The following is a 25,871-nucleotide window of genomic DNA, read 5'->3' as shown; positions in this document are numbered from 1 at the left end:
AATCTCTGTGGGCCTTGTGAAAGTAAAGCTCCAAGTTACTTACTTGGGGTATCACCATTAATGTCGCATTTCATCATCTCACTGACAAAGTCCCCGAGGGAGGAGTAGGAGGAACTCGAGTCGTCATAGTCAACACTGTCACTGCCACTGCCACAACAGGTGAGAAAGAGAGATGAGTGGCAGCGTAACAGCAACATCAGAGCTTGATGTTTCAAAGATGTGAATCAGCGTTGTTTTAATGAGCATCAGTATCATGATATTACAGTCGCTATAAATTTTTGGCAAGTCAGAAGCCAGCCTCATAAAAGGTAAGAACAAATTAATTAACTTTGAGGTATATGAAGAGACAATATGAGAAGACATTTAAAGGCTCTCAGTAAAGTTAGTGAGGTCAAGCATGAGTGAGCAGGGAGTAGTGTATTAATTTTCAGTGTGTGTGGGTGTAGGACTGGAAATCACAAGTAAAAGCATTCCCTTTTTATGATATGTAATGATACACCCCACTCTTTCAGTATCACTGGTGCTGTGTAGAACATAAAAGACATGCAAGTCCAAGCCTGAAAGCTCTCACAGGTTAGCGGAGAACAAAGGATAAGAAAACTAGATGCAAAACTTCAGGAAACACAGCTAAAACTACCACAATGAAAAAGTTTACTCTCATTTTATTGAGCGTATAAAAAGGTCTCAAGCAGTGGTTAGTACTAATAAGCTTCATGTAACTCTATGTATTGAGTAGAGATTTGAAAGAGTGGTAAGATGGGTGGGAGTACTTGTAGTGCTGCAACAACAGAGGAAAACCACCATGGAACAAAAAAGTGTTAGAGTGGAAGGAAATACCTAACGTCAAGTGGCATACAGATAGTAAGAGAAAACAGGAATATACAAATGAAGAATCACATTCAATGAAGGCTTTAGAAGACACTAGAAAAGACTAAGATGTTGCTGTGCTGACACAACAAAGACAGCTTACTTCAGCGTCAATATTCTGCTCAAAGAGAGTAACCTGAAATGGCAGCCTGGCAGGCTACAGGAAAAGGCTGCAAACAAGAAGTATGAGGAGAGGCCCAGCAATCTAAAGTAACTATCATGTGACTATGATCATGTTCTCCACTAACCTGTCATCAGTGGGGTCAGAATCTGTTTCTTTCTCTGCTGGGACATTCAGTGCTTCAGCCAGCTGTGAATTACTGTCATAGACACGATAGTGGATGGGCTGCAGCTGGTGAGCATACCACTTTGGTTTGTCACCAATCAGTGCTGGGTCAAACGTGTCTGTACAAAAGAGAGTTATTTGAATTCATTTATTGATGTCAAAAGCTTCATTTATATAGTGAGCCTACCTCTTATTAAATCTTGCACAAAGGAAAAAAGTAGCCTACAATACTTCTCCTTTTCCTTCTTCTTACCAAAAAAAGGTAAGAGGGTAAATGAATTGGAGGATTAAATGGTTAATAGCACAGCTAACTTGGTAGAAACGTATCACGACATACATAAAAATTGAAAAGTGTTCCTTCAACTGGATTTCCTTCCCCAGCAGGAACAATATGGGTTAAAACTGTGTCCTTCCCTAGAATCTCTGCTTTTTAAGTGCAGGAAAGGCAAGACCAAAACTTACTGTTATGAATTCTTTGGAAGGCATAGTTAGTAGGGTTGAGTGACCATTCTCCAAAATATTCTACTGCCTGAGTCCTGGAAAGCTTATCTGCAAAAGGTGTCTGCTTCGGTCTAGAGGCAAGAAAAGAATTTGCCTGGAATGCCACCACTGGTCGTGGGAAGAGACGAAGAGTGCGAGTATGCATCTGGAAACCTTGTAAAACATTTGGTGAGTTGAAGAATCTCACCATAGCAACCCTGAAAAGAAACAGAAGACAATCAGATAAAAACACCAAACACAACAGAAGACAGAAAGCCTTTAAAACGTATGCAGTAGGTAGCACTTCAAGCCTCTAAATAACAGTAAACAGGTACAAAAATAACATCTTAGAAAACAGTCATTTTTAAATAAAGAAAAGAAAAAACCCCAAGCCTCAAGAAATCACTTTGGTTCACTTTACCATCTCAACACCAAGACCCACTCAGTGAGGGACATCACTCTCATACATGCTAGCTGACATGATAACTAACTCTCCAGCTTTTTTTGTGTTTTAAGACTTGTGATTAAGCCTAAAGGTACAATATCAGACTGACAAGTACAAGTAAGGAAGATGATCTACAGGAAAATGCAAGAAACAAAGCACTCCCTCAAGATAAATAGTTCATGTAGTTAATAGATTTGAGATAAAGACTAATTTCTGCTCTTTGGTATTTTTTTCCCATGATATAAAGTAGAACCTGCAATAAGACCTGGAAGATGTTGCTTCTACAACAGGATCCACAGAAGTGTCTGTGCTGTGTTCAAGAACACTTTATGAAGACTCAAGACTACCTTTCTGTTCAGCCTCACCTGGTGGCCACATCCACTGAGTCTACATCATTGCCATAGATCAGAGGGTTGAATTCTGTAGAAGGAGTAGACTGCAAATCATTCTGTGGTTTTCCCAGCAGTAGCGGCACCTCCTGCCCCTCATGGAACTTCTCTAGATTAAGAATGGGCTGAGTATTCAGACTCATACTGGCCAGTGCCTGATGAAGGACAACATTATGCACACATTCAGCAAGGAACGCTATTAAAAGAACAAGAGAGATCAGAGCTACCCTGTCCTCCAGGCAATTGCAGTAATTGTGCATGCTCCATTAGTATGTCTTAAAGCATTTCCTACTCTGAGTCAAAAATATCTCCAGGTCCTCCTTTATGTGGATTGTCAAAACGATCTCAATGCAGAAACAGTCTTGGAGCCATCCCAGGGGTAGCAGAGAAGTCCACTTCACTAGATCATTCATAACATGAAAAGAGATAGCCCAAACTGAACCACTAGTATACTATGCCACTTTGTACAACTCATTGTAGAGTCTTTCCCACGTATAATTTGAATACATCTTAGGACCCAGAGGCCTTGAAATTTGCCTTGCAATTTGGCCATTCAACCAGCGAGTTTGATATCCCAGGACAACATAGGCATCTGCCTGTCACTCTACAAATCTCCACTTCCCATCTGAATGAGGTCTTCATCTCTCCATAAACCTACTATCTTCTTCAACCCTCATAATATCTTCAAGGATATGCACTGGAGCAGCACAAGCTGTAAATCAGTCCTGGGAACTCAGACCTATCCTACATCTTCCTCATTTCTCCTATTTGCCCACTGAGTCTTCACCCCTTAATTTAAAAAATGAATAAATACATAAAATGAACACAAAAATGAGACCAACAAAACATACAAAGTGTAAAATGAAAAATTGAGGGGAAAACAATAAAATAAAGAACCTTGTTGTCAGGAGTGAGCAGCTGTTTCTGAGTGATTGCAGTCATGCTAATCAGACACTGGAGGCAAGATGGAAGATCATATGATAACATCAGCAGCCCATCAGAGCCAAGACGAACATATGACCACAGAGAAACAGATGGAAGGGAAAAAAAAAATCTATTACTACCAAATACCACAAATGACAGGAAATAAAAAGGTCCACAAAATAGGCACGTCTTGGAAAGAGAGGTCAAACTGCCCCACCCCCTTACATTCACATTTGGCCACCTTGGAAAGCAGAAATGCTGCTGTCCTTATTGATGCAGCTAAGAACTTTCTACTGTAGTAGAATCTTGTTCTTTGACACTAAGACCCACAGTGTTAGCTTCAGTGATGTGAGCTACAATTTAGTCTCATCTACTTTGTACGGCACTCCTTCCCCTTTGCCAATGGTCAACTCTTCTTGATAATGCCTACAGGAGTACATACTGATGTAAATCTGAATTTGAGTGACCACTACGAGAATTTTTAAATATGCCTTCAATAAATTTGAAATTTGTTGATCTGATATTCAACTTTGCCCTAGTAAGAGTTTTGCTTAATAGTGCCTGAAATTGCAAGGGGGTGAGGCAGAAGTGAGAGGAAGGTGGATCTAACAAAACTCTGAGCAATGTATCACTTCCATCTGTGCCGACAGCAGGTACTGGGTTATCATAGAGGTTGCATACTTTGCTCTCCTAGTCCATGAGAGCTGATAAAGGGCAGACCTCATCACACTAGCAACACACTTTACCTTTAGATACTGCATGCAGCATGCATAAGAAAAACAGAAATAAAGAGATAAAACCTGCTTGACATGATCAGCCAGGATGACCCAAGCTGATTAATGGCTTAGCAGGACCTGAGAGAAGAGACTGAGACCTCACACACAGATCTGTGAATGGGGGGGAAACAGAGATGGTCATAGCTTGATGGATCAAGTCGGAGTTTAAAGGCCACAAAGCAAATGTAAAGGAGGAATCTGGAATGTTCTGCATCAGCTGGAAAAAGTTGGCCCCAAGCAACAGTAAAACCCGGAAATAATCTGTTGTTTCCAGGAGCATTTCAAATTATCCCTCACCTGGCTAAGACATTAACTGCAGTTAATTTCCTCAGTGCAGTTAAGCCTCAGTGAACACTCACTCTGACAGATTAACTCTCTCCATTGAGACAGAAAAGCAGCAACTGACTACCTACCGCTTAGCAACTGTATCAGTTGATACTGGTTTTCAAGCTCAAAATACTACTGCATTCTAACACGGGGGATGTTCTAACTGGCCAGCTATATGGAGTGACAGAACACGCCTAGTCCCCTCCAAATGACAAAGGTGGAAGCAGCAGAGACAGAAAAATCCTGAATCAGGCAACAAAAATTACAGTAAAGTCCTCTGGAGAAAGTACAGTTTTGTGGGTTTAGTCCCAGCTGCAGCCAAGCCCCATACAACTGACCTCTTCTATCCCCTCCCTCCGTAGGAGAAATTTGGAGCAAAATGCAAAACTCTGTGGCTGAGGGTTTAGTAGAACAACACAAAGAACAAACGAACAACAGGAATAGTGAAGTAGCTATACATAAAATTAGTAATATAAAATGTGACACATTCACCCAGCACCCTGCCCTGCCCTCTCTTATATAGGGGATGTGACAAGGTATGGTATACCCCGCCCCGGCTGGTTCAGCTGACTATCCTGGGTATGGCTTCTCAACTTCTTGAGAAGAAAATTAACCTTATCCTAGCCAAACCCAGGACATACAGAAAGATCAAAAACCATGAAAGTCTCAGATTTAGCTCAGCTGGGAGAAGACAATGTTAGAAAGCCACAGAGCTCAAAGATGTCAAAAGACATCCCTATAAACTTTATTTAATTAGCCACTCTACTCACTAGCCCTCCTTCAGAGAAGGAGACCTCTCCATGACTAACCAAGGGGCACTTTCTTAAACAAGCATATTATAGTAGTCTGATACATTTTCACATCCATGTGCCTGGATACACCTCTGCTTTTAACACATTTTACTTCACATTTGCTGACTTGCATTCTTGCTGTGCAAGACTACATCTGCTAAATTCTACTAAATTCAAAGTCCTTTTTCCCAAAATGCTTATTACCTGTTTCAGATGCTTTTTCAGCTCTGAAGCTTCTGGTTCTGGCAGTGCTGGCAAGGATTCTGCATTTGTGGGAACAATCACCTGGAATTAAGTACAGCAACAGAATCTCCTGAATCTTCACCTCTCCAGAGATAAAAACCATAAAGTAAAATAATTAATAAACAACCTCCACACACAGACACCTGTACCAGTACTTTGATTTTCACCTCTGTATGGCTGTTATTGTTTACAATATCACAAATAACGGAGAAGTTACTTTTATCCTTTCTATAGAAAAAACAAAACAAAACAAAAAAAAAAGTTTGAATGAACCTACACTCATCCTTTACAATTTCCACCATGTAGAAGATGTTACACATATTTCTCTTGCTCATGCTCCTGTAAAAAACAGGATACACAGTCCCATTTGAACCGTGACAATCAATGCTGCTGGAAGGCTCTTATCAGATTGGATTTCTTAGGCAGGGTTCTAAGGTACAGGGTGGCAATTACTCAAGAAGACAGTTTTACCATTTTTTTTGAGGATTTATCTTCTAATGATGACTGAAAAAAGAATATCTTATGAGCAAAAGAAATGGGGACCCTGAGACACAACAAAGAACACAATCCTAAAGTTCAAGATGAGTGGCAAAGGTAGATTGAGGGCAGGCATTCTTAAATTCTTAGTGAGTACATTAATAAAAATGCACAGTTCCCTAGAAACAAAGCCACAAGTCCTTACAGGCACCACTTACCCTGTTGGTATCCAGGTCAATAAGCCACACATCATCAGGCATCTTAAAATCCAATTTGTAAAGGAAGAAACTTGCTGGAACACCAATGATATAAGGTGTAGGGGCTAGAAGCAACTGAGGGAGAGAGCCTTCAATAAGGACAAGATCTGCATTTCATATCACCATGCTCCTCCCAAATATTTAACTACAGCTTGTTTATAGCAGAGGGGCTAACAAGCAAAGCACTGTAAGCGATATGTAGTGACTTAAATTACTTATAAGTAATTAATTTCATTTCATACAATAGAGAAGAAAAAAAAAAAGGCAAAGAAAAAAAGTTCCTGCTCAGAGAGTTTCAATTTTTGCTTCTCATTCCCCCATCCTTCCTCAGGGAGGTAATTTCTGGAAAAAAAATGAGCTAGTTTGTTCCACATCTATAATGAGACAAGACCAAAAAAAAAAAAAAAAAAAAGTTCAGAGCAGCAACATGTCACAAATTAATACACTCCCTTAAACTGATTCTTTGCCATTGTAAACATGGATTGTAAATATAGATGTATTCATTCAAGTGCTTGTAATAGTAATTTGGTTTCAACTTTGTAAGGTCTCTGGAAGAAGAAGGAATTCCACTTTTCCAAAAGAACATGACAAACCTAAGGGGAAATTCAGGTTGCTTCTGATAAGGGAATCAGCAGGGGGGAAATGTTTAAATGAATAAGGCATGGAGCAGCTTGAGACCAGTGTCTTGGGAGGCTACTTTATTCTTTAAATCTAGAATAGTTGGTCACCTCTGAGGGGCAATACAACAATAAACCTGTGGTATCAGGTGCAGGGTAGTGCTGAAGATGGCTGGAATTCTATCTTTCCAAGCAAACTAACGAGCCGATTATTGGCAAAACCCAGGCTCCCACCTGAAGTAACTCAACACTTCACATTTTTGAGGAGAACAAATTGCAGGAAATAGTTTCTGAACTCTGAATCAAGAGCTCTCAAGCATCCTTGAATACTACTCTGGACCCTCTTCAGCAAACCTTAATGTTCAACTGTGGGGAGCACTGGAGGTAAATACTGTTCATAATATTGTGGATCTATGGCTTTTCAGTCCATTGTTTGTGAACTTCTGCTTTGAATCATACTATTCATTAAGCATGCTTCGAAGAGAGTCTAAAAAAGTGGTGTTACCTAAAATTTAAATAGTGCTGCTCAAGGAATGTTCTTTGCAAGACAAACTTTATTGTGATCCCTGAAAAAGCAGCAAGGAAGAAAACAGACTACTTCTGTATGTTTCAGACATCACAGAAACGTTCTTTCCAAAAGACTAAAAAAGGAAAAAATAAGTACCTGTTCTGCAGAGGCCATGCAGGTGGGAAGCAGAGGGATCACTGGGAACATGTACTCTAAAGGGTAGATCATAGCCACAAAGGCCATCACAGACATTGAGAGTGCATTATAATCTCGGGACTGTAATACAACCTGCAACCAAAGAAACTCGCATTAGAACTGCAGCAGCCATTCATTTCTAATGCTCCCTCCAGGGATATACAAAGATTACAGCCTGTAGGCCTCTGATTTGATAGCTATGAACACAATGGCTCTCCATTAACCTGTCTGAAAAGGAGCTTTGGGTGTTTCTAAGTGAGAGCACATCTTTTCAAAACAGGAACCTCAGAAGGAGCTAATCCTTCCACCCCACAGATAACTTGATTCCAGACAGTACAGGACACAGATGTTATACACATGCAGCCTACCCTGGTTTTGAAGAGGGCAGAGCTTCCTACATACCTATCAAAGATCAACTATTCCCTTCTTACCTTGTGCTCCAGAAGGATGCAGGTCAGCACCTGCAGGCAGGCATCCACTCCCAACAACTCCAAAGGCAGGTGTAACGGAAAATCCACCAAGTTGAAGCGGGACGGATCAGGAAGAGCAAAGGTCAAAGCTGGCTGCAACTCATGTGGCAAGACTTCAACATCCACCCGCTTCTGACCAGCAACAGGCATGGGTGAACGGAGCAGCCGGTATATCCAGGCCTCAATCTCCCGCAAGTCATGTAGCAATGCACTGGACTTCTCTTCCACCAGCAGGGAGCCTGTGAAAATCCGCCACATTGTATCCCTGTACAGGAAGAACACCAAGGTTAACACTGCAAGAGCTGCACTGGACAACCATTCTGTAGGGCTTTTCCAGGGAAAGAGAAAACCCACCAAAAATTAAAAGATACAGAACATTGGGTCACAGAAAGGAAGGGAAGGAAGGATTTTAAGCTTACTGAAACAACACTGTGGGGAAGTATAAATCTCTCTGTGGCAGGACTCAACACAAGTATGTCACTCCCACCTGAGAGTTCATTCACTCATTTAAAAGGTTGTTAGGTCCAGATCTCTGAAGATCTCTCGTTGCTCTGGAGCTTGAAATTCAGCATTCTCCTAGGATACTCTCATACCTCAGCCAGAATTGTAGCAGACTGATCGACTGTAGGGTTCTGTTTCCAGCAGCCCTATAAACCTTGGCAAGAATAGGAGCTAAACCTGAGATAATAAAGATATGCCACACTAAGTTTTTCGAAATGTTCTGGTATGATAAAATAGTCTTTTTCATGCTATTATAAACTGCATTGTATCATTCTAAGAGCTCAATAATCCATGGCTGAAGTGGATATATTTCTGAGAACATAAATTTCTGAATGCTGTCTAGAATGCATTTAGATATTTCAGCAAAATAAACAGCAATTTTTCCATGCCTTAAGCTAGTAATCTACAACATTGTAGCTCACAGAGAAGCTAGCCAAAATGCATGTACAGCATTGCTCAGGGCCTTCAGAGCTTCAGAACTGGAAAATGGGCCTGACAAGGGGAGCAAAGTGACTTGTGCAGCCCTTAATGTTGTAGCAGAGTGAAAGCTGCAAGTCTGCTGTAGCCATTCTGCAGAAAACTTCCCTCTGAAAAATATCTTAATTTACTGTAGTAGACCCTTTAGAATGACACAGGTTTAAATTGTGGGTTCTACTTTAAAATTCACAACTCAAAACAAAAAAAAATTGAAAAAATGATGACACTGGAAGCTTCATAAAGGAAAAAATTTAGAGAAATCTGGAGGGGTCAAAAGAAATGCAATTTGAGATCATGCTGAGTAAGTGATAACACCTCTGAGGAACAAAGATGCTTCTCATCCTCCATGCTTCCTTCAGACACTTGTAAATCACAGGACATTAGGTTGTTAACAGGCACCTTCAACCTTTTGCAAGCTGTTCGTGGATTCAGTTTCACCTTTTTTTTGTTCTGCCACCACTTCAAAACTATTCTGCTTTTCCAGTCATGGCTTGCAAAGCACATGGTAATTCAAACCTGCTGCTTGCCTTTTCCCAGAGACGTACGCTCCGCATTCTTTCTCTTGCCTTCCTCATTCGTCACTCAGATGTTCTCTTAAAGAATTACGTCCAACAAGAGCAATTTTTTCCAATACCACATGCCATTCAAACACTGGAGTACTTTAGCACTTCTTTCAAAAATAAGATGAGCTCACAGACTTGAGGAAAATCATCAAATTTAGCTTTCTCTTCCTCAGATATTATCAGGCTAAACCAAGTGACAAAATAAGCTCCTTTAATTCATAGTTCCATTGGAGAGAAAAAAAAAATTTTTGCTCTGTCAGAAACATTCTTTGCCCAACAGTCAGTGGATTCAGGTGATAATGCAGGAGTCAGTTATAAAATCCGGACACTCTCCCAGAACTATTCCAAGGCAGCAACCCAAGAAGCAGGCGACTGGACCGATGTCCCCTTCCACACAAAAAGTGAAGAGCTTATAAAGATGAAAATTACAGATGTCCGGTCATTTTGTTTTGCTTTTGACATGTTTACTTCAGAGTGTGCAAAACTACTTAATTTACATTGTGAGCTACCTCTCTTACTCAACCCCACTTACTACTGAGATAATCCCCTCCTTCTCCAGAGATGAATTTTGTATTTTTTCTTTTCATTTAGTATATTGGAAAGGAAAATATCATCCTGGAATGTAGGTGTCAGGCCAACAGCACCGACATACATCTATGACTGAAATACATTAAGACATTGTTCTTTCTGCATCCTACAGTGCAACAGCTTTTGTTACATAGTCAATATAATAGCAGACATGCAGGATTACTGCATTGCCCTAAAACTACACCAAGTTCCTGTCAATTTGCTGTTATCAACCCCCATTCCCATATGCTTCCTAGACAACTCCTTTGTCTTCTAACTCTCCTCCCTCTTCCGTTCAAATACTGTACTTTGCGTTCTTTCAGCTGTTCCTGCTTCTCCAGTCTTTCCTCTCCCCTGCTAAAGTTCAGATTGGCTCATAAGCTCATTAAGCACAATTTCATCATTTCCCTCTTGCCCCAAGTGGAAATTCTCTGTTATTTTTGGCTGTTTCTAACTTGCCAGAGAATCAGTCCTGATGTACACTGCCATGAAGCTTATACGTCAAAGCAACAATAACAGCACCAGTGCTAATCTTCAGAAAATATTTAGTTATATTTAAATATTTACTAATATTTAGCTCAGTTAGTTATTAGCAGACTAGTGCCTCCTTAAGATACCAAAAATGAAAAGTCATACCAGGTTACAGAATCAGACGGAGGACTTTCAAAGGGATCATCCCCAAAATTTCCTTTTCTTACTGTGATCCTTAGTTAAAACAGAAAAGGTCAACCATTGGTGTTTGGCTGCTTCTGCAATCACACCTGTCACCACAATCTGCCATGCACGCAATTGCAGCCCCCAATACAGACCATGTCAGGAAAAAGTTGTTTCTTCCCCCTTAACATACCTCTGCACCCCACGAGGAATCCCCAACTTCTTGCCCAACAATCTCTCACTACAGCAGTCCACAAGTCTCTTGAGGGTGTACAGACATTCACGAAAGGTGGAAAAGAAGGGATAATGACTAAGGATGCACAGAGAAGTCAGAGTGCTGTTCCGAGAGCGATGGCTGCCTTTGGCTAGACGCTTACTGCACGGTGATCGATTCACATCTGGTGTAGACTCCGTACTTGGAGCCTGCAGTGAAGAACCACTCTCTGAACTCTCAGTGCCCGCTTCCTCTTGGGGTACAGATGCATCCCCAGATTTGGGGACTTTCTGTCCATCCCGAGCTCGATGACTCCCTGTGCCTTCAGCCTTCTCCTTGGGTACTCGCTTCTGGAAGGAGCGGTAGAAGTTGACACAGATTCCATAGCGAATCACGCCTGTATCCTTGTCCGTGAGCGTAAAGACGAAGGAAGTGTCGTCACGGAAGCTCATGCGTTTTTGCCGCACGCTCAGACATCCTTCTGGTTGGCAGAAGAACACAACATCAGGTGGCAGAGGGAAGTCCACGTGGTCTTCTAGAGGGTAACGTCTCAGCAGTTCAGGAGTCTGAGCAACACTATCACTACTTGGCTGCCTACAGAAAGAGCAAACAAAAAAAAAACCATGCATAGTTGATTTAGGCCAATAAAAATCTATCCAAATATACAGCCAAACGGAAACCCTATGGATTTCAACCATTCATGAACCAGATAAAACAAAATAAGAGAAAATCCAGTATCAAGTCCTAACTGGGAAACCCAAGAATTTAGTAGGAAAGAACTCAGATAAATAGTGGAATGATAAGGACCTCATCCTGTAAAATTTTCATTAAAAACTTCTAGCAACCATAAGTATACAAATTTCTGTGTTGCATTTTCAGGTTGGATTTGAAATCTAATTTGCTGTAAGAAATGGGTAGTCATTTCCTGACCTACTTAACACTGTGGCTCACCAGCCTTTGGTAAGCCACTAATCACTAACGGCACACAAACAGAAAGGCAATACTGTTTATGACTAATTTTCCACTGTAAGAACAAATTCTTTCAAGGTATTAACTATCTTCCTACCACTACTTTTCCATGAAGAAAAAAATAGTATGAGAACCACATAGTGAAGGAATAAAACTATGTGCCCAGAAGAACCTCCCTGTGGTTTGATCACTTTTGCTACATTGTCTGATTGCTCATCATTTTCTAAAGTAAGTAATATTTAGTATGCTTTTACATGTGATGTAGGAGACCTGGCTCCTCCATCACTCTCCTATGGTTTCATATGAGATGTTTTCTCAACTTGATACTTTAGATTTACCCATTTCACAGATGGTGCTTGCTTTTCTCTTATTTGAGAGGAAAGAAAACCCAGACAAGTAGTAATAGGATGTTCGTCATTTACTATTGATATTTAGAAATGAAAGTAAAATAGACTTGCAGAAGTAAAAAGATTGTCACAATGTTACTGCACAAACTCTGAATAATTAAAAAACAGCATTTACTGAGCACCTCTGTATTTGACAAACACCCATATCAACCTCACATTTCATATATGCATTAATAAGCATAACATTTTGTCTATTAACAGTCAAGAAGACTTGGAAAAAAAAAACAAAACACAACAACATTCATGCCATTCCTATGGGGATAAATGAGTATTAGACAGAGAAACAGCCAAGTAAGGCAAGTTCCAGATTTTGGTTTTTTAATTGTGTTTACAGACTACACTCCAAAACCTAGAAAAATAACCCCAAACCAGAATTTTACTTGCATGTGGTTTTCCGTATTTTCAATTTGTGAATCCCTCTATCATGATGCTAATAGAAGCAAAGCAGTTTGGACACACAGGCTACCAGACAGACATATAAATTGTCCTTTCTTAGTCACCCTTTGAAGACTCTTGAAAAGGAGTCTGAATATCACAAGTTAAAAAACTCTGGCTGCACTAGTATCTCTCAAAAAGTACCATGGCCCAAATAGATGCTCCCATCATGGTTGCATTCTGCACACACTCCAGACAGCACTTTCCCAGCACCAAGCAAGGCTTCATCAATGGATGTCAGGCTAATGCACAAGCAGTAGTGCTGAGCCTCTTTTACATTACCTGGCTCCAATGATCACAAGATAGTCGAGTAACCGAGGGCAGATTTTCTTTTTCTGCACCATTGTCCTTGATGCCCCTCCCTATGTCATCTCAATGACTTTCTGTTCATCGATCCAGTAGTCAGTTATCCAGGCAGCTGTGACCAACTGCCTTGGGGAACAGAATCTGCTTAGAAGTGTCTGACAAGTCCAACCTAAGATTAAGAAAAGCGAAAGTGTGAAAGGCACAATCAGGAATACCAAATACATATAAGCAACTTCAGGACCTTAATTACACTCCTAAAAAGCCTCAGCAGTCTGTGCAGTCCATCGCCAACCACAGATCTCCCTCTTCATGACTATAAAACCACAAACACTTGTCCACAAAGGCAAATAGTACAAAAAGTACAAAAAGATCTCAAGAAAGACCACATCAACAAAAAGAAGCATATCACTTGCAAAGAGTTGACGCAAAAGTATTGTTTAAGCAAATCTCTGGGATTCCTACAGTGCTGGGGAAAAGAGCTTTAACTGGCAATTCCGTGCGGCTAAACATGACTGAAAGAAAAAAGCTGATCTTCTGTTGTCTGATAAACAAAGTAACTAAAGAAGGGGCAATACCAAGATCAGTCTGACTTGTTATCATACACCTCACCCTCTGAAACCTGGCTGTGGCCTAGAGGAAGAAACTCCACAATCCCCAGCGATGGTTTTTCTGTGAAAATACTGAACTGCATTTCTACAGAACTGCAGCTTGCAACAACAGGAGTACTTGCGGTAAACCATACTGTTTCTTTCACTTAGTATTAGCAATTCATTTCATTGTGTGCATCTTCACATCTATTCTTGATACCCATACCTCCTAGAGCTATTTTTTTGCTCATTTTAGAAAAAAATCTCTTGGCACAACTGGCATTTTACTGCAGCACTACTATTTGTCACAACTATGCTTAATACACATCCAGAATTCAGTAGGCACCATAAAATCGTTCTTTCCAATCTCACCATTAATACTTCCCTGAATGCAGGAGAGGGGGATAAAAATAAAATAAAATCTGAAAAGCTTCATATTACAGTGTTCCCTACCTACATTTGTAAACTGGAATTTTCAAAAACAGAAATTTCTTGGAAACTCTAAAACCAGAGATGCTCAAACTGTATTACATGTTTCCTGTGCATCCCAATGAACCCATTAATAAAGCCGGTTTATGATTTTTAAAAAAATTGAACTGATTTCCTTTTGTGGCATACTCAAAGAAAGGTTTCTATTTTGGGTCGTGTTTACAGTCTAAGACCATCACAGAGTTCAGAGAATTATTATTATTATTATTGTACTAAAATGCTTCAGTTCTTCAACATACAGTTCAGATTTTATTTGTTATCTAAGTGTGACAGATTCACTAACAACCCGTAAATCTCAGCAAAATTAGGTAATTTTCTTGATGTTTCTTTCATCACTTCACAACCAGGAGCTAGTTAAGGGCACAGTAACTGTTAGCATCTCTCAATTACATTCAAATCTAGCAACATATTTGCTTTTTTTCCCAGCCCTTATTAGTTCAGATAAAGAGCTGGGGATTTTTATTCATTAACCTTCTAAATCCCAGAAAGAACACAAACACAAAAAGAGCATGCACACAATTTATCTAAAAAGGAAATTGTACCAATCAGTATTAACTCTAGAATAATTAACCAAAAGAAACTTGAACCCTCACACACAAAACTCCACATTTGGTAAGACTTTGTGGCATGGTTTTTGTAGATCTTCAATTGCAGTCACTGTAGGTTTCCATAGCACTACGAATTACCAGCAATACTTTTATAAATTATCTTCTCTGAATGACAGAGGAAATACAGACACAGGAAGCTCCTGCTTCTTCGTTTTAATGACATTATTGAAAACATTGTAGAATCTGTGCTTCAACAGTTCTTAAAACAACATATCTTGCGAATATCTTGGTGTAGATAAACTTGAGAGGAACAAGATGAAGTTGAGATGATCAAGTGGATCTTTTTACCCTGAGTTTGAAGAACTACTTCATCTTTTATTTCCTCATTAGCTTTACCCAGAACTCTTTCAGGAACTCACTGTGGCTACAGATATGGACATAGGATTAAGGTACCACAAGTATGACTTTAAGGAACTTCCACTACTCAGTGGTAACCACACATACATTCTTCCTGTATTACAGAGATTAGCCTCCCCCTCAGTGAAGGCAGACAAAGTAAACTGCATTTACAATGGAATAAAAACATGCAATGACTGCAGGGTAACTGTGAGGGTACAAGACCACAGCCTTAGCTTACCTTTCAGTAACTTGTCCATACTCTGTGGTTTTTCTCCTGTTCTCTAGCCTGGAGAACATCTCTAATGACTGCAATTCATTACACATTTTTCTCTCAGGTCTCCAAAGGAGCTAGTGAAGAATGCAATAGCAAGATCTCCATCAAACTATAAAATTTTCAAAAAGGCATCCAAGCAGACCAGTACAAGAAACACACACAGGTCCTTGGAATGTCTGAAGCTGTATCCTAGTGATGCCATACATCAAGGTTTCTGTCAGGTTCTTTTTTGTAAAGAAAGATGTGTCTGCTTTCCAAGATTTCTGATTGCTGCTGCCATGCAGGGAGATGAGACTGATGCAGATACTCTGCAAAGGGCTTCTAAAGTCTCCTTTACTTGGTTACTTATTCTTAATAGGGCTACAGCTACAGTGAGATATCAGAGGACAAAGGCTTTATTTTGGAAGATGAAGTTTTGTTGGATTGCATCAACAGGTAGAAGAACTAGAAACAAGTTGTGATTTTTTGCCTTCCACTATTGATTCACTTGCTTCTTCAGAGGTTTAGTTATGTCTGATGACACCAATTAAAGACTATCAGGACAACATCTGCTGGAACTCATCTTCCCATTCCTGTCTGGAATCACACACCACAGTTCATGATCTGTTCAAACCAACACAAACAGGCATTACAGTCCTGCCTTGCTTGCTCTATCTTCCCAAAAGCTTGCTTTCCTGCCAGTTACATAGCCTTCTCTGGGGACGTGCTCGTACAATTACATGGTGAACCAGATTGTAGAACTGATATGGACTAAAACGAACGCCCTCCCTTCTCCTCCCATGCTGCTTTTGTGGAAGAGGCAGGAGCAAGTGCTAAGGGTATCTGGGAAATTTGACTGAACATAATATGACCACAGAACTAGAGATGACATTTCCTCTATAGGTAATAAAAATAGTTTATTTCTGAGATTGCTAGCATTCTCCCTCTAGCTCCTGGATTTTATAGACTGAGTACATGAAAACAGAAAGAGATAAAAAAAATTGAGAGGTACTTCCACTTCTCTTTCATGGTGGCATTTGGACCTGAACAGTAAGATTATCTTGACTCTGAGACAGTAGAGGTTTTGACATTGATGGCCTCCTCTCTCTCTCAAGCTGCTTTAACTCTAGGTTGCAGCTTTTTCTGAGAAGGTCTCCTGCAGTGTGCTTTCTGCTTGCAAAATTCTAAAATCAGACCTTTGAAGACTGAATCCTCAAAGCAATGCTTGAAAAGAAATTTCAATTCAAAAGAAGGAGCAAAGAAATGAAGGCCACCATGGAAACATATTGCACATACACATCACACATAAGAGAACATCATAATTTAAACAAGCACTCATATGGATGGTGAACAGGTTGGTGAGAACTAACACTACCCACATACTGTACAAGCTGTCAGCAATACTAACAAACTAGTAGAAATTGGCACAGTAGCCTTGAGACAAAGATGACAGCCAGAGCCAGCACTAACCCATGGCCTACCAGTAACTCAAGTCAAAAAAGAGTGTTCAAAACAACTCTTCTATTACTGTCACTACTCTACGTTTCAAACCTCCCCCAAACACCCACATTTTAGGTTGCAGCCCTCCTTCTTAGAGGATAATCTGCATGATGTTTTGCACTTTAAAGTCCTCCCAGAAATACAAGTCACACACACTCAGGAAAAGCACCACACCACAGAACAGATACCGCAGGGTGAATGAACTGCAGCAGACATTTTTTCAGTTTAGATCATCTGTCAGACCGATACTCAGCATTAGTCCCAAGAGACATGAATTGTGAGCAGCACCCCTGTCTTATCTACGCCTTGGAGTTTTCAGCCTTTTTAAAAGTGTCTCTTCTTTCTAGAAACCATGCTAGAGGAACTAAGTAATTCAATTAAAAGAATAACTTGAACACAAAAAAATATCAAGCCAGCTTAGCTCACTTAGAGTAATTTTCCTCCAGATTTGATAGGCTAGCCTTACATTCAGCTGTAGGATAATCAGCACTTGAAAAAAATATTATACAAAGACAGCAGATTATTTTCCAACAGACAGACATTAAGCCCTGCTTTCCTTGCAACTCTTCCTAGTTTAGGATGGTACCAGAAAGACTTCTCCTTCCATTATCTCTGGCTTTTATCTGGTAGCAGGAATATACCGCACAATTCACCAGTGCATGGATACCTTTAGAACAGAATAAGTCAGGATCATACAATCAGCTTAACCAAGTGAAAAGCATACAGTGGGATATTAATTTCTAAGAGAAAAAAAAAAAAAACAAAAGCTGAAGTCACAAAGAAGAAAGCAAGAATTACAGGACATGAGCTATATGAATTCAAGTTCACTGAAATCTCACATCATGAAAGACCAGATTTCCAGCCATGTCCAAAATAAACTGAATTTTCAGTTCTAGAATGCCCTTGGAACATCCTGAAATTCTACTTATTCTCAGCTAAGACAGTCTGTACTCAGTTCAGACCTAGAGCCACCAAGCCCAACTTAAAGTGCATTGTTTACTGTGTCCTCAAGGTCCATACTAATTGGACTAAAATGAAAGCTGAAACAAACACAAAGAGGGTCAGGTGTTTGAATACCCAGTTTCTGGTTGATTTATATTTCATTTCCTCACATTCCTCACCTCAATTATGCTGGGACAGCAAACTGTTAAACTATGAGAAAAAGGTGTAAGTACCTCAGGACCAGGCAGCCTCACCTGTGTGGCCATGAACCTGAATTAACTCACTGTAGAACTGGAATCAAGCCAGCTTCAAGCACAGTATGAACTGCTCATGGTAGCTCTCACCTGTCTTGAGACATTTTAACAATCTTTACGGAATCTTCACCACTGAAATTTTGGTTACTTCTTTTTCCAAGTATATTTCAGGCAGTTCTAGCCATAATGTCTGGGTGGAGCACATATGATTTTTGCCTGTACTAAGCTTTTAAAGCAGCAAACAAGAGGTCCCCGTTTCACATGAACTATTTCACACTTTCCCTGCTTAGCAGCCATACTAACATCAAACACTGAGAGTAGTTTTGTATTTAAAAATACACAACACGATAGGAAGCCCATTATGTCTATTATCTGGATACTACAGTGGTTCTGCTAACACAAGAAACACAGACGACAGCACAGATGAGTTGAGAACACCCTCCCTTCTCCACAGCTTGACAGAACATAGAATAATTGCCAAAGTCAGACCTGGATGGACTTGTTATACTGGTGAAGCTGCTTTGTGTGTTACCATTCACCTTGGCAAGGCAGCAGTGCCTGCCAATGCTGCGACTCCTGAAAGGTACTAGCACCTTGGCACAGGGGGAGTCAAAAAAAAAAAAAAAGGCATTTCAAGCATGCCTGAAACAGACAACGGCAAATTTATCTAGTATGGTTAGTCTATAGCATAGGTGTGGTTGTGCCAAAATGCCTAGGGATAGTTGCAAGCATAAGAAATCACCCAGCAAAGAACAGCACTGCAGGCAGATTCTAAAAGCATCCTCCCTGGAGCACATGCATCAATTGAGTCAGTACGAGATGCATCCCCAACTGTGTGTACTTTACAACTATGCATAAAGCTCCAGTGGAAGAGAATAAACCAGATTAAATGAAAGAATGAATTGTGAAAACAGATTTCAGTAATAAGGGATCCTCAGAAGCCCCTCTGAAGAATAATAGTAATTTAAAGAGTTCTTTCTTTCCTACCACAGAATTATATTATTTCTTTGCCCTTTGAAAACAGTACTGACATAGCCAAGTATCTTCAGTCTCCATATCAGTTTTCTAGAGCAAGATGGAGATAGCATGGACACAGATACTGACCAACAGACTGAACATGACCAAAATCAGTTCACAAACAGAAGGGTCATGCCACACAGACAAGAACATTTTTGAACCATCACAGAGTGAAGCTGGACTGATTCAGGTTCTCAGCTGCTGTACTGACAGATTTCCACGTCCTTGTCATACAATGGTCCTTTAGCCTTGCCTCCTCTCTCACCACGGCTTAAGCTAAAGCAGCCTCCTGTACATGCAAGACCACACAGACATCACACATGCACATGCTGTGAAAACAGACCCACAGGTAATCTGATTCAGATCAATCTCCATAGCAACTCAATCTTTAGTCCCTAGATCTTAGCCTGCTGGGGCTATTTATAGAGCAGCTGCAGTGCTCCACCCCCTCCGCTCCTCCACAAAGCTCCTAGCACTGCCCACACTATATAAACAAGCTTCACCCAGGCACAAGGGCTGCCTGGAGGCAATGCTGAAACACAGCCCTCCTGGCACCTGCAGGTCCCCGAGCTAGATGACAGCATAATATCTGCAACACATTAAACACGTCAGAGTCACTGAGGTTTTCCATATCTATTAATACTACAAATATCAGAAGTCGTTCGTGCTCATGGAAAGATGACTACCAACAGCAGCTGACAAAATCTGCTCATGCAGACACGTAGGATGCTTCTACAGACATTCATTACAGCTGCTCCTTTAATCTTGTGCAAAAGGATGTACAAAGTGTGCCAAGGCAGAGATGCAATCCTCACAGGAACTTGCAGGCAGTAGCAAATGCAAAGGAGTGGTCCCAGCAGTACCTGCCAGTTCCTGCCCCACAGTATGGAGTTGTACCCATCAGATCATAGAATCATAAAACATTAGAGGTGGGAAGGGACATCCAGAGATTGAGTCCAATTCCCCTGCCAAAGCAGAATCACCAAGGGCAGACCACAGAGGAATGCATCCAGATGAGTTTTGAAAGTCTCCAGAGAAGGAGACTCCACAACCTCTCTGAGCAGCCTATTCCAGTGCTCCATCACCCCCACAGTAAGGAAGTTTCTCCTCATGTTGAGATGGAACTTCCTGTGTTCCAGCTTATATCCATTGCTCCTTTTCCTGTTGCTAGGCATCACCGAAAAGAGAATGTAACCTTCATCTTGACACCCACCCCTCAGATATTTATAGACATTAATAAGATCCCCTCAGCCTTCTCCAGACTAAACAGCCCCAGTCCTCTCAGTCTTTCTTCATAGGAGAGATGTTCAAGTCCCTTAATCATCCTCATTGCTCTATGTTGGACTCTCTCCAGTAGGTCCCTGCCTTTTGAATTGGAGAGCCCAAAATTGGGTAGAGCATTATAGGTGTGGTCTGACCAGGGCAGAATAGAGCAGGAGAACCTCCCAAGACCTGCAGGATATGCTTTTCTTGATGCACCCCAGGATCCCAGTGGCCCTGATGATTGAAAACCATGCAGTTAGGACATTCATCTGTTAATTGTTTAAAAGAAAATAAGAAAGAAAAATCAAGACCAAGATCTTGAATGATCTATGAGAGATAAGCGTGTGGGAAAGAACAGTACGCAAATACTGTTAGTCATTTTTTCCTACTACACTCCTGAGGAAAACCATCAACACTAAACTAATACAGGAGAAGCACACACTTTTACTTGTATTTCTACAAGTACTCTACTTGCCAGTGGGAAGGAGCTGACAGATTTTAGCTTCAGCACCAGTTCATTTTCCACACTTCCATTTAGGCTAAAGACCTAACTCTGCTGCCTGAACACCTCTCTCATTATCCTCCCTGTAACCCCTCACACCACTCACTCTCTTCTCATAGAACACAAATTTCAGCATAAAACACCTCTCTCCAGCCAGTTCTCCTGCTATACACTGTTGAATTTTATATTATTTAAGTGATTAATTTTATTTCACTCTATTCAAGTCTGTACTTTTTCTCCCCTGATTGTGCAACATCCCTCTGGCGGTATATTCTTTCCCAAAACAGAACTGTTTTCAGCTCAAGTTTTGAGCTGAGAAACTTTCTTGATGCTTTTGAGCACAATCTAGACCCCAACACCCATGAAAGCCAAGGGCATCCTGGCTTGTATTAGAAATATGGCAGCCAGCAGCATCATCCCCCTGTACTCAGCACTGGTGAGGCCACACCTCAAGTATTCTGTTCAGTTCTGGGCCCCTCACTACAAAAAGCACGTTGAGGTGCTGGATCATGACTAGAGAAGGGCAATGAGGCTCGTGAAGGGCCTTGGGCACATGGCTGAGGAGTGTCTGAGGGAGCTGGGGTTGTCCAGTCTGGAGGAGTCTGAAGGGAGACCTCATTGCTCTCTACCTGAAGGAAGGCTGGAGCAAGGAGGGGGTAGTCTTTTCTCCTTGGTGTCAAGTGACAGCACTAGAGGAAATGGTTTCAAGATGCATCAAGGGAGGTTGAGACTGGATACTAGTAAATATTTCTTCACAGAGAGGATTATCAAACATTGGAATGGTCTGCCCTGGGCAGTAGTGGAATCACCATCCCTGAAGGTGTTCAAGCAGTGTGTGGACACGCGCTTAGGGACATGGTTTAGTATTGACCCTTCAGTGCTGGGCTGAGGGTTGGACTGGATGATCTTTGAGGTCTCTTCCAACCAGATGTATTCTGAGACAGTTCCATTCCCAGCCCTTTGCACATTCCCATAACATGGGTGCCCATAATTTTTTCCCAAAAGCTAACCCTGCAAATGCACAGCCATTAAAAAAAAAATAAAGATGCATGTGATGTTTAAATTGAGAGAGCTGCTGGATGCAGCTACAGCTGCTAAATTATTCAGTGCTCTCCCTTGCCATAGCTCTTCCCTCAGCCATGGAAATCAGAGAAGAGGATTGTACAAAAGGACAGCAGATAGAAAAGACACAGTGAAGAGTGCAGCACTAGCTAGTGGTTTCTCTTCTCACATGGGTTTTAAGCTATTCACCTAATCGTTTAACAGGTGGCATCATAACCATCAAATACTGGCACATTCGACTCTTTCCTGGAGATCATCCACCCAGGGACAAATGACAGGCTCACTGGGATTCCAACAATAAATTCCAGCCATTTATAAGGCAGACAAGAAGAACACTCACAGCACAGAAACACTGAAACATTGCTCAGGATAATGACAACTGGAAAGTAAAGTAGTTGAATTAAACCAGTTATTTGGCTGTTATTAGGAGTACAGAACTGGTACTCAGAGGTTCACATCTGTTTTGTCTTGTCTTAGAAACACTCAACCTCTCTCCCTGTGTGTGCCACCTGCCTTGCTGCTCTTTCCCTCCACATGCCTTACCCTTCTCTTCATCCATAGTGTGGAAGATCAGACATTCCTACTCTCCAACCAATCCTACTTTAAATTTGGTGATAAACCATAGTACCAGCTGGTCAAAACTGAGAGGAAATCAAAGAGAAAAACCCATTTTCTCTCTGCTAGAGCTGTGGAATGTGAGAAGCGTGAATCTGGCAGACTCATCCACATGTAAACATTGGGGGAAGCAAGCTCAGAGTGAAGAATGGGTAGGAACCGCCTCAAGCAACCATTAGGGCCAGTGAGTGACAGAACAAGGGGTCCTTAGACAACCTTCTAGACATCAGCAGTCACCACAGCAAAGTCACACAACACATGCTAAACACTAAAGAGAGAAAGAAGGGAGAGACAAGGTGGCCTAGAGGGCAGAACAAGCACGCCCAGTATAATGCAGTTTAACCTCTGTCAAGTGGAAACAGAAATAGACATTGCAGCTGAGCCACTCAGTGTTCACAAGTGATGCAATTTTGGTGAATAGTAGGTTTGAGTCTTAATCATCTTTATCACAAAGAACACTCCTGCTATCTGATGAGATGTGAACAGGCTGAGGCAGAACCCCCCATTTCCTGCCACAAGTGCCTTCCCAGAGCAAGTACGACATACTCGGACGAGTGGAGATCCAAGGAAGCTGGTGTCAAAACTGTGGACAAGAAGACAATCAAACATTTGATACTGATGGTGGGAAATTTAGTTGGAATATAAAGGGATGGCAATGAACTTGCAGATGTCGCAAAGAAAAGGAATAAATTAAGAAAACAAAGGCTGTCCTGCTCATAAAAATAACACACGATTCCTTGAGGACATCAGACACATTACCGTCAATCTGGGTATCTTTGTCCTGTGTTACAAAAAACAAGGCTGACTTCCTCTTCTCATAAACGTAACTCAGGACAGCTATTTAGAAATTTAGTTACAAAGAACAGGACATGGAGAGATTTGACACACACTGGAGGATACATCAAAGGCAATATGATGATCACCCCTTTTTGAGGGCTGTGCTGCTGTGAATACTGAATGCTGTGGACGAAACAGAAAAACATGAAACTTCGTTCCTGCCTCCTCCATACATGTACTGGGACCTGGAAACAGAACAGTTTCTTATTTAACCACAGTGCCTAGGAAAACAGAATGAGAACTGCCTCAGTATAGGTAATTTAGGCATATGCAAACAGCACTTCTTACTTTTAAAATGAGTGCAAGTACCCTGCCAGTCGCAGTGGTTAAAAGCAAACAACTTCTCACAATTCATTGGTTTCCAGGCACCAAGAGGCACAGCCTCCCCATTTGTGAGTTCCCTGGAAGAGAGATTTTAGAGGTCCTGGCAGTATGTGGACAATTTCTTCGGGGTTTTGTGGAGTTTGGGGGTTCAGTTGCTTATTCTAATTCCAAGAGACCAATCAGGAGCATGTTTCTCAATCATCAACAGTCATTTTCATATGGTTATGACAGGTTTAAAGGCCTGCAGTGACAGAGAATCTAATCACTCTACAATGATCTTCTAGCTCAGACAACAGAGCAAGGACCAGGTGAACTATACAGGCTCAGTTATAGAGAGTGGGTCATTGAAACAGTGTTTCATAGCATGAGGTGGAGAAGGAAAATCAACAAACCCTTCCATCATCAAAAGAAATGTCAACACTATTCCACAGTATAACAGATTATCCCACTAAAAAAAAAAACCAACATTGCCTTCTAACTCATGCCTCATGCTGCTCATTTTTATTTCACTGTCTCACTTGCAATGCCTTTCCTTCACAAAAATTTATACCTTGAAATAGATGGAGATCGTTTAAACTGAGTAAGTGATATCAATCTTGCATATCAAGTTCTTTCACTCCGGCTTCTACATCCTTTCCTTATTGCTGCAAATCCCCAGTCAGTCCCGGTATTGGGTATGCTCTACTAGTGCATTGAGTAACTACATCAAAGCTTTCCTGCTACGGATAGGACTGCCTGGACATGTAATGCAGTATATCCTAACGCAGGTACAATACATCCAAAGGACCTTTGCAGCAATTAATCTGGGTTGTAACATATGCACTGCCTGACTCTAATTCCTTCCAATGGAAAATAAATGAAAGATTCAACTCGACTTGGTTTTAACAAAAAAGTATCAATGTCCACCTTGTGACTGTGATAGCATTACCCACCTAGTTAAAATTCACACCATGACATAACAGACAAATCACTAAATTTTACATCACTGTTATCCCTTCCCATGCACCAGATCTTTAACAGTGGTTTGGTGGTTGTTTCATTGTTTTTGCTTGGGTTGGGGTTTCTTTGTTGTTGCTTTTGGGTTTTTTGGGTGGTGTTGCTTGTTTAAAAAAAAAATCATTTTTCTAACAAATGTATCTGGGAAGAAGCATCAGAGAAAATCTATCAGCTCATGTGCTGTAAATTAAAAACTGTTAAGAAATACGTTCTTTTAGAATTCAGCAGCACTTCTGACTTGCTAATTAAATACCAGAAATATTCATAAATATTTGGGTTTTCAGATGACTCATCAGAAAAAGATGTTAAATAGACCAAACTGAACATCTTTCCAGAAGCAGGTCTAGTATATCCTGTCTATATATAACTTGGATATTTAATATGGTTTGAGATGGGGGGGGGGGGGGGAAATACATATATATAAATGGTGAGGCTCTGTGCTACTCACCCTAAGCCAGATAACATCAAAGCAAACATAAATTTAGGAAGATGATATGAGTAAGTATTTTAGTAAGACCTGAGCTGCACTGATGCCTCTACCATTTCCACTTAACCATCAATACTAATGCACTAAAAAGCCATTTTGGATAGATGAGTAAGGCTTAGTGTTAAAAATCCTTCAATCTTCTATTTCTCTGTCTCCAAAATCCTTCTGAAACAGACTGAGGTTGGACTTCGTTAGTTACAGACTCTGTCGGCTTTCTGAAGGGTATCATGGTTGAAAAAGAAGTTTGTCCTCTAGAACATTTACATTGAGTTTCTCCAAGAAAACTTTGAACTAGAAGACATATTTTTCTTTACCAGTTACTACACAGCCTTTGGTTCACCACCATTCATGGCTTTGGCACACAACACATACATAATGAAAATATATCTTGGCCATTTTGTACAGACAATGTAGTTTGAACGCGGTCATCGTTCTCTTTTTGCTCACCCAGTAAAACAAGAACTGTTTTAAAAATAGTAGTGGTGTGGAAACCAATGCAGTAAGACTCTGAAGCTTACAGCTTGAAAGCTGTTAATTTAATTAAAAAAAAAGTCCAGACTTGAAATACAATGGCAGCACCACTGGATAAGCATGTACAAGATCTTTTAGTGTGGAGGAGACTATGTTATTTTCCAAACAAAATTATCTTAG

The 25,871-nt window shown here is 40.7% G+C and overlaps 1 protein-coding gene across 34 annotated transcripts in view; it reads right to left on the bottom strand.

Moving 5' to 3' along the window:
• MADD (MAP kinase activating death domain) overlaps positions 1-13,183 on the bottom strand; it is a 57,197-nt gene extending 44,014 nt beyond the window's left edge. For all 34 annotated transcript variants that reach the window (XM_054400432.1, XM_054400431.1, XM_054400434.1 and 31 more), the window contains exons 1-10: positions 13,122-13,183; positions 11,008-11,622; positions 8,014-8,317; positions 7,544-7,675; positions 6,224-6,337; positions 5,490-5,570; positions 2,444-2,622; positions 1,616-1,851; positions 1,116-1,272; positions 44-147 (exon numbers count right to left, since the gene is read on the bottom strand). In XM_054400432.1, coding sequence (XP_054256407.1) covers positions 44-147; positions 1,116-1,272; positions 1,616-1,851; positions 2,444-2,622; positions 5,490-5,570; positions 6,224-6,337; positions 7,544-7,675; positions 8,014-8,317; positions 11,008-11,622; positions 13,122-13,183 — 1,984 coding nt within the window. The remainder of the gene's footprint in view (positions 1-43; positions 148-1,115; positions 1,273-1,615; positions 1,852-2,443; positions 2,623-5,489; positions 5,571-6,223; positions 6,338-7,543; positions 7,676-8,013; positions 8,318-11,007; positions 11,623-13,121) is intronic.
• Between the last annotated feature and the right edge of the window lie 12,688 nt (positions 13,184-25,871).

Source organism: Indicator indicator, chromosome 4 (assembly GCF_027791375.1).
Source record: "Indicator indicator isolate 239-I01 chromosome 4, UM_Iind_1.1, whole genome shotgun sequence".
Classification (NCBI taxonomy): domain Eukaryota; kingdom Metazoa; phylum Chordata; class Aves; order Piciformes; family Indicatoridae; genus Indicator; species Indicator indicator.
This window is presented reverse-complemented; position numbering and strand designations above follow the sequence as displayed.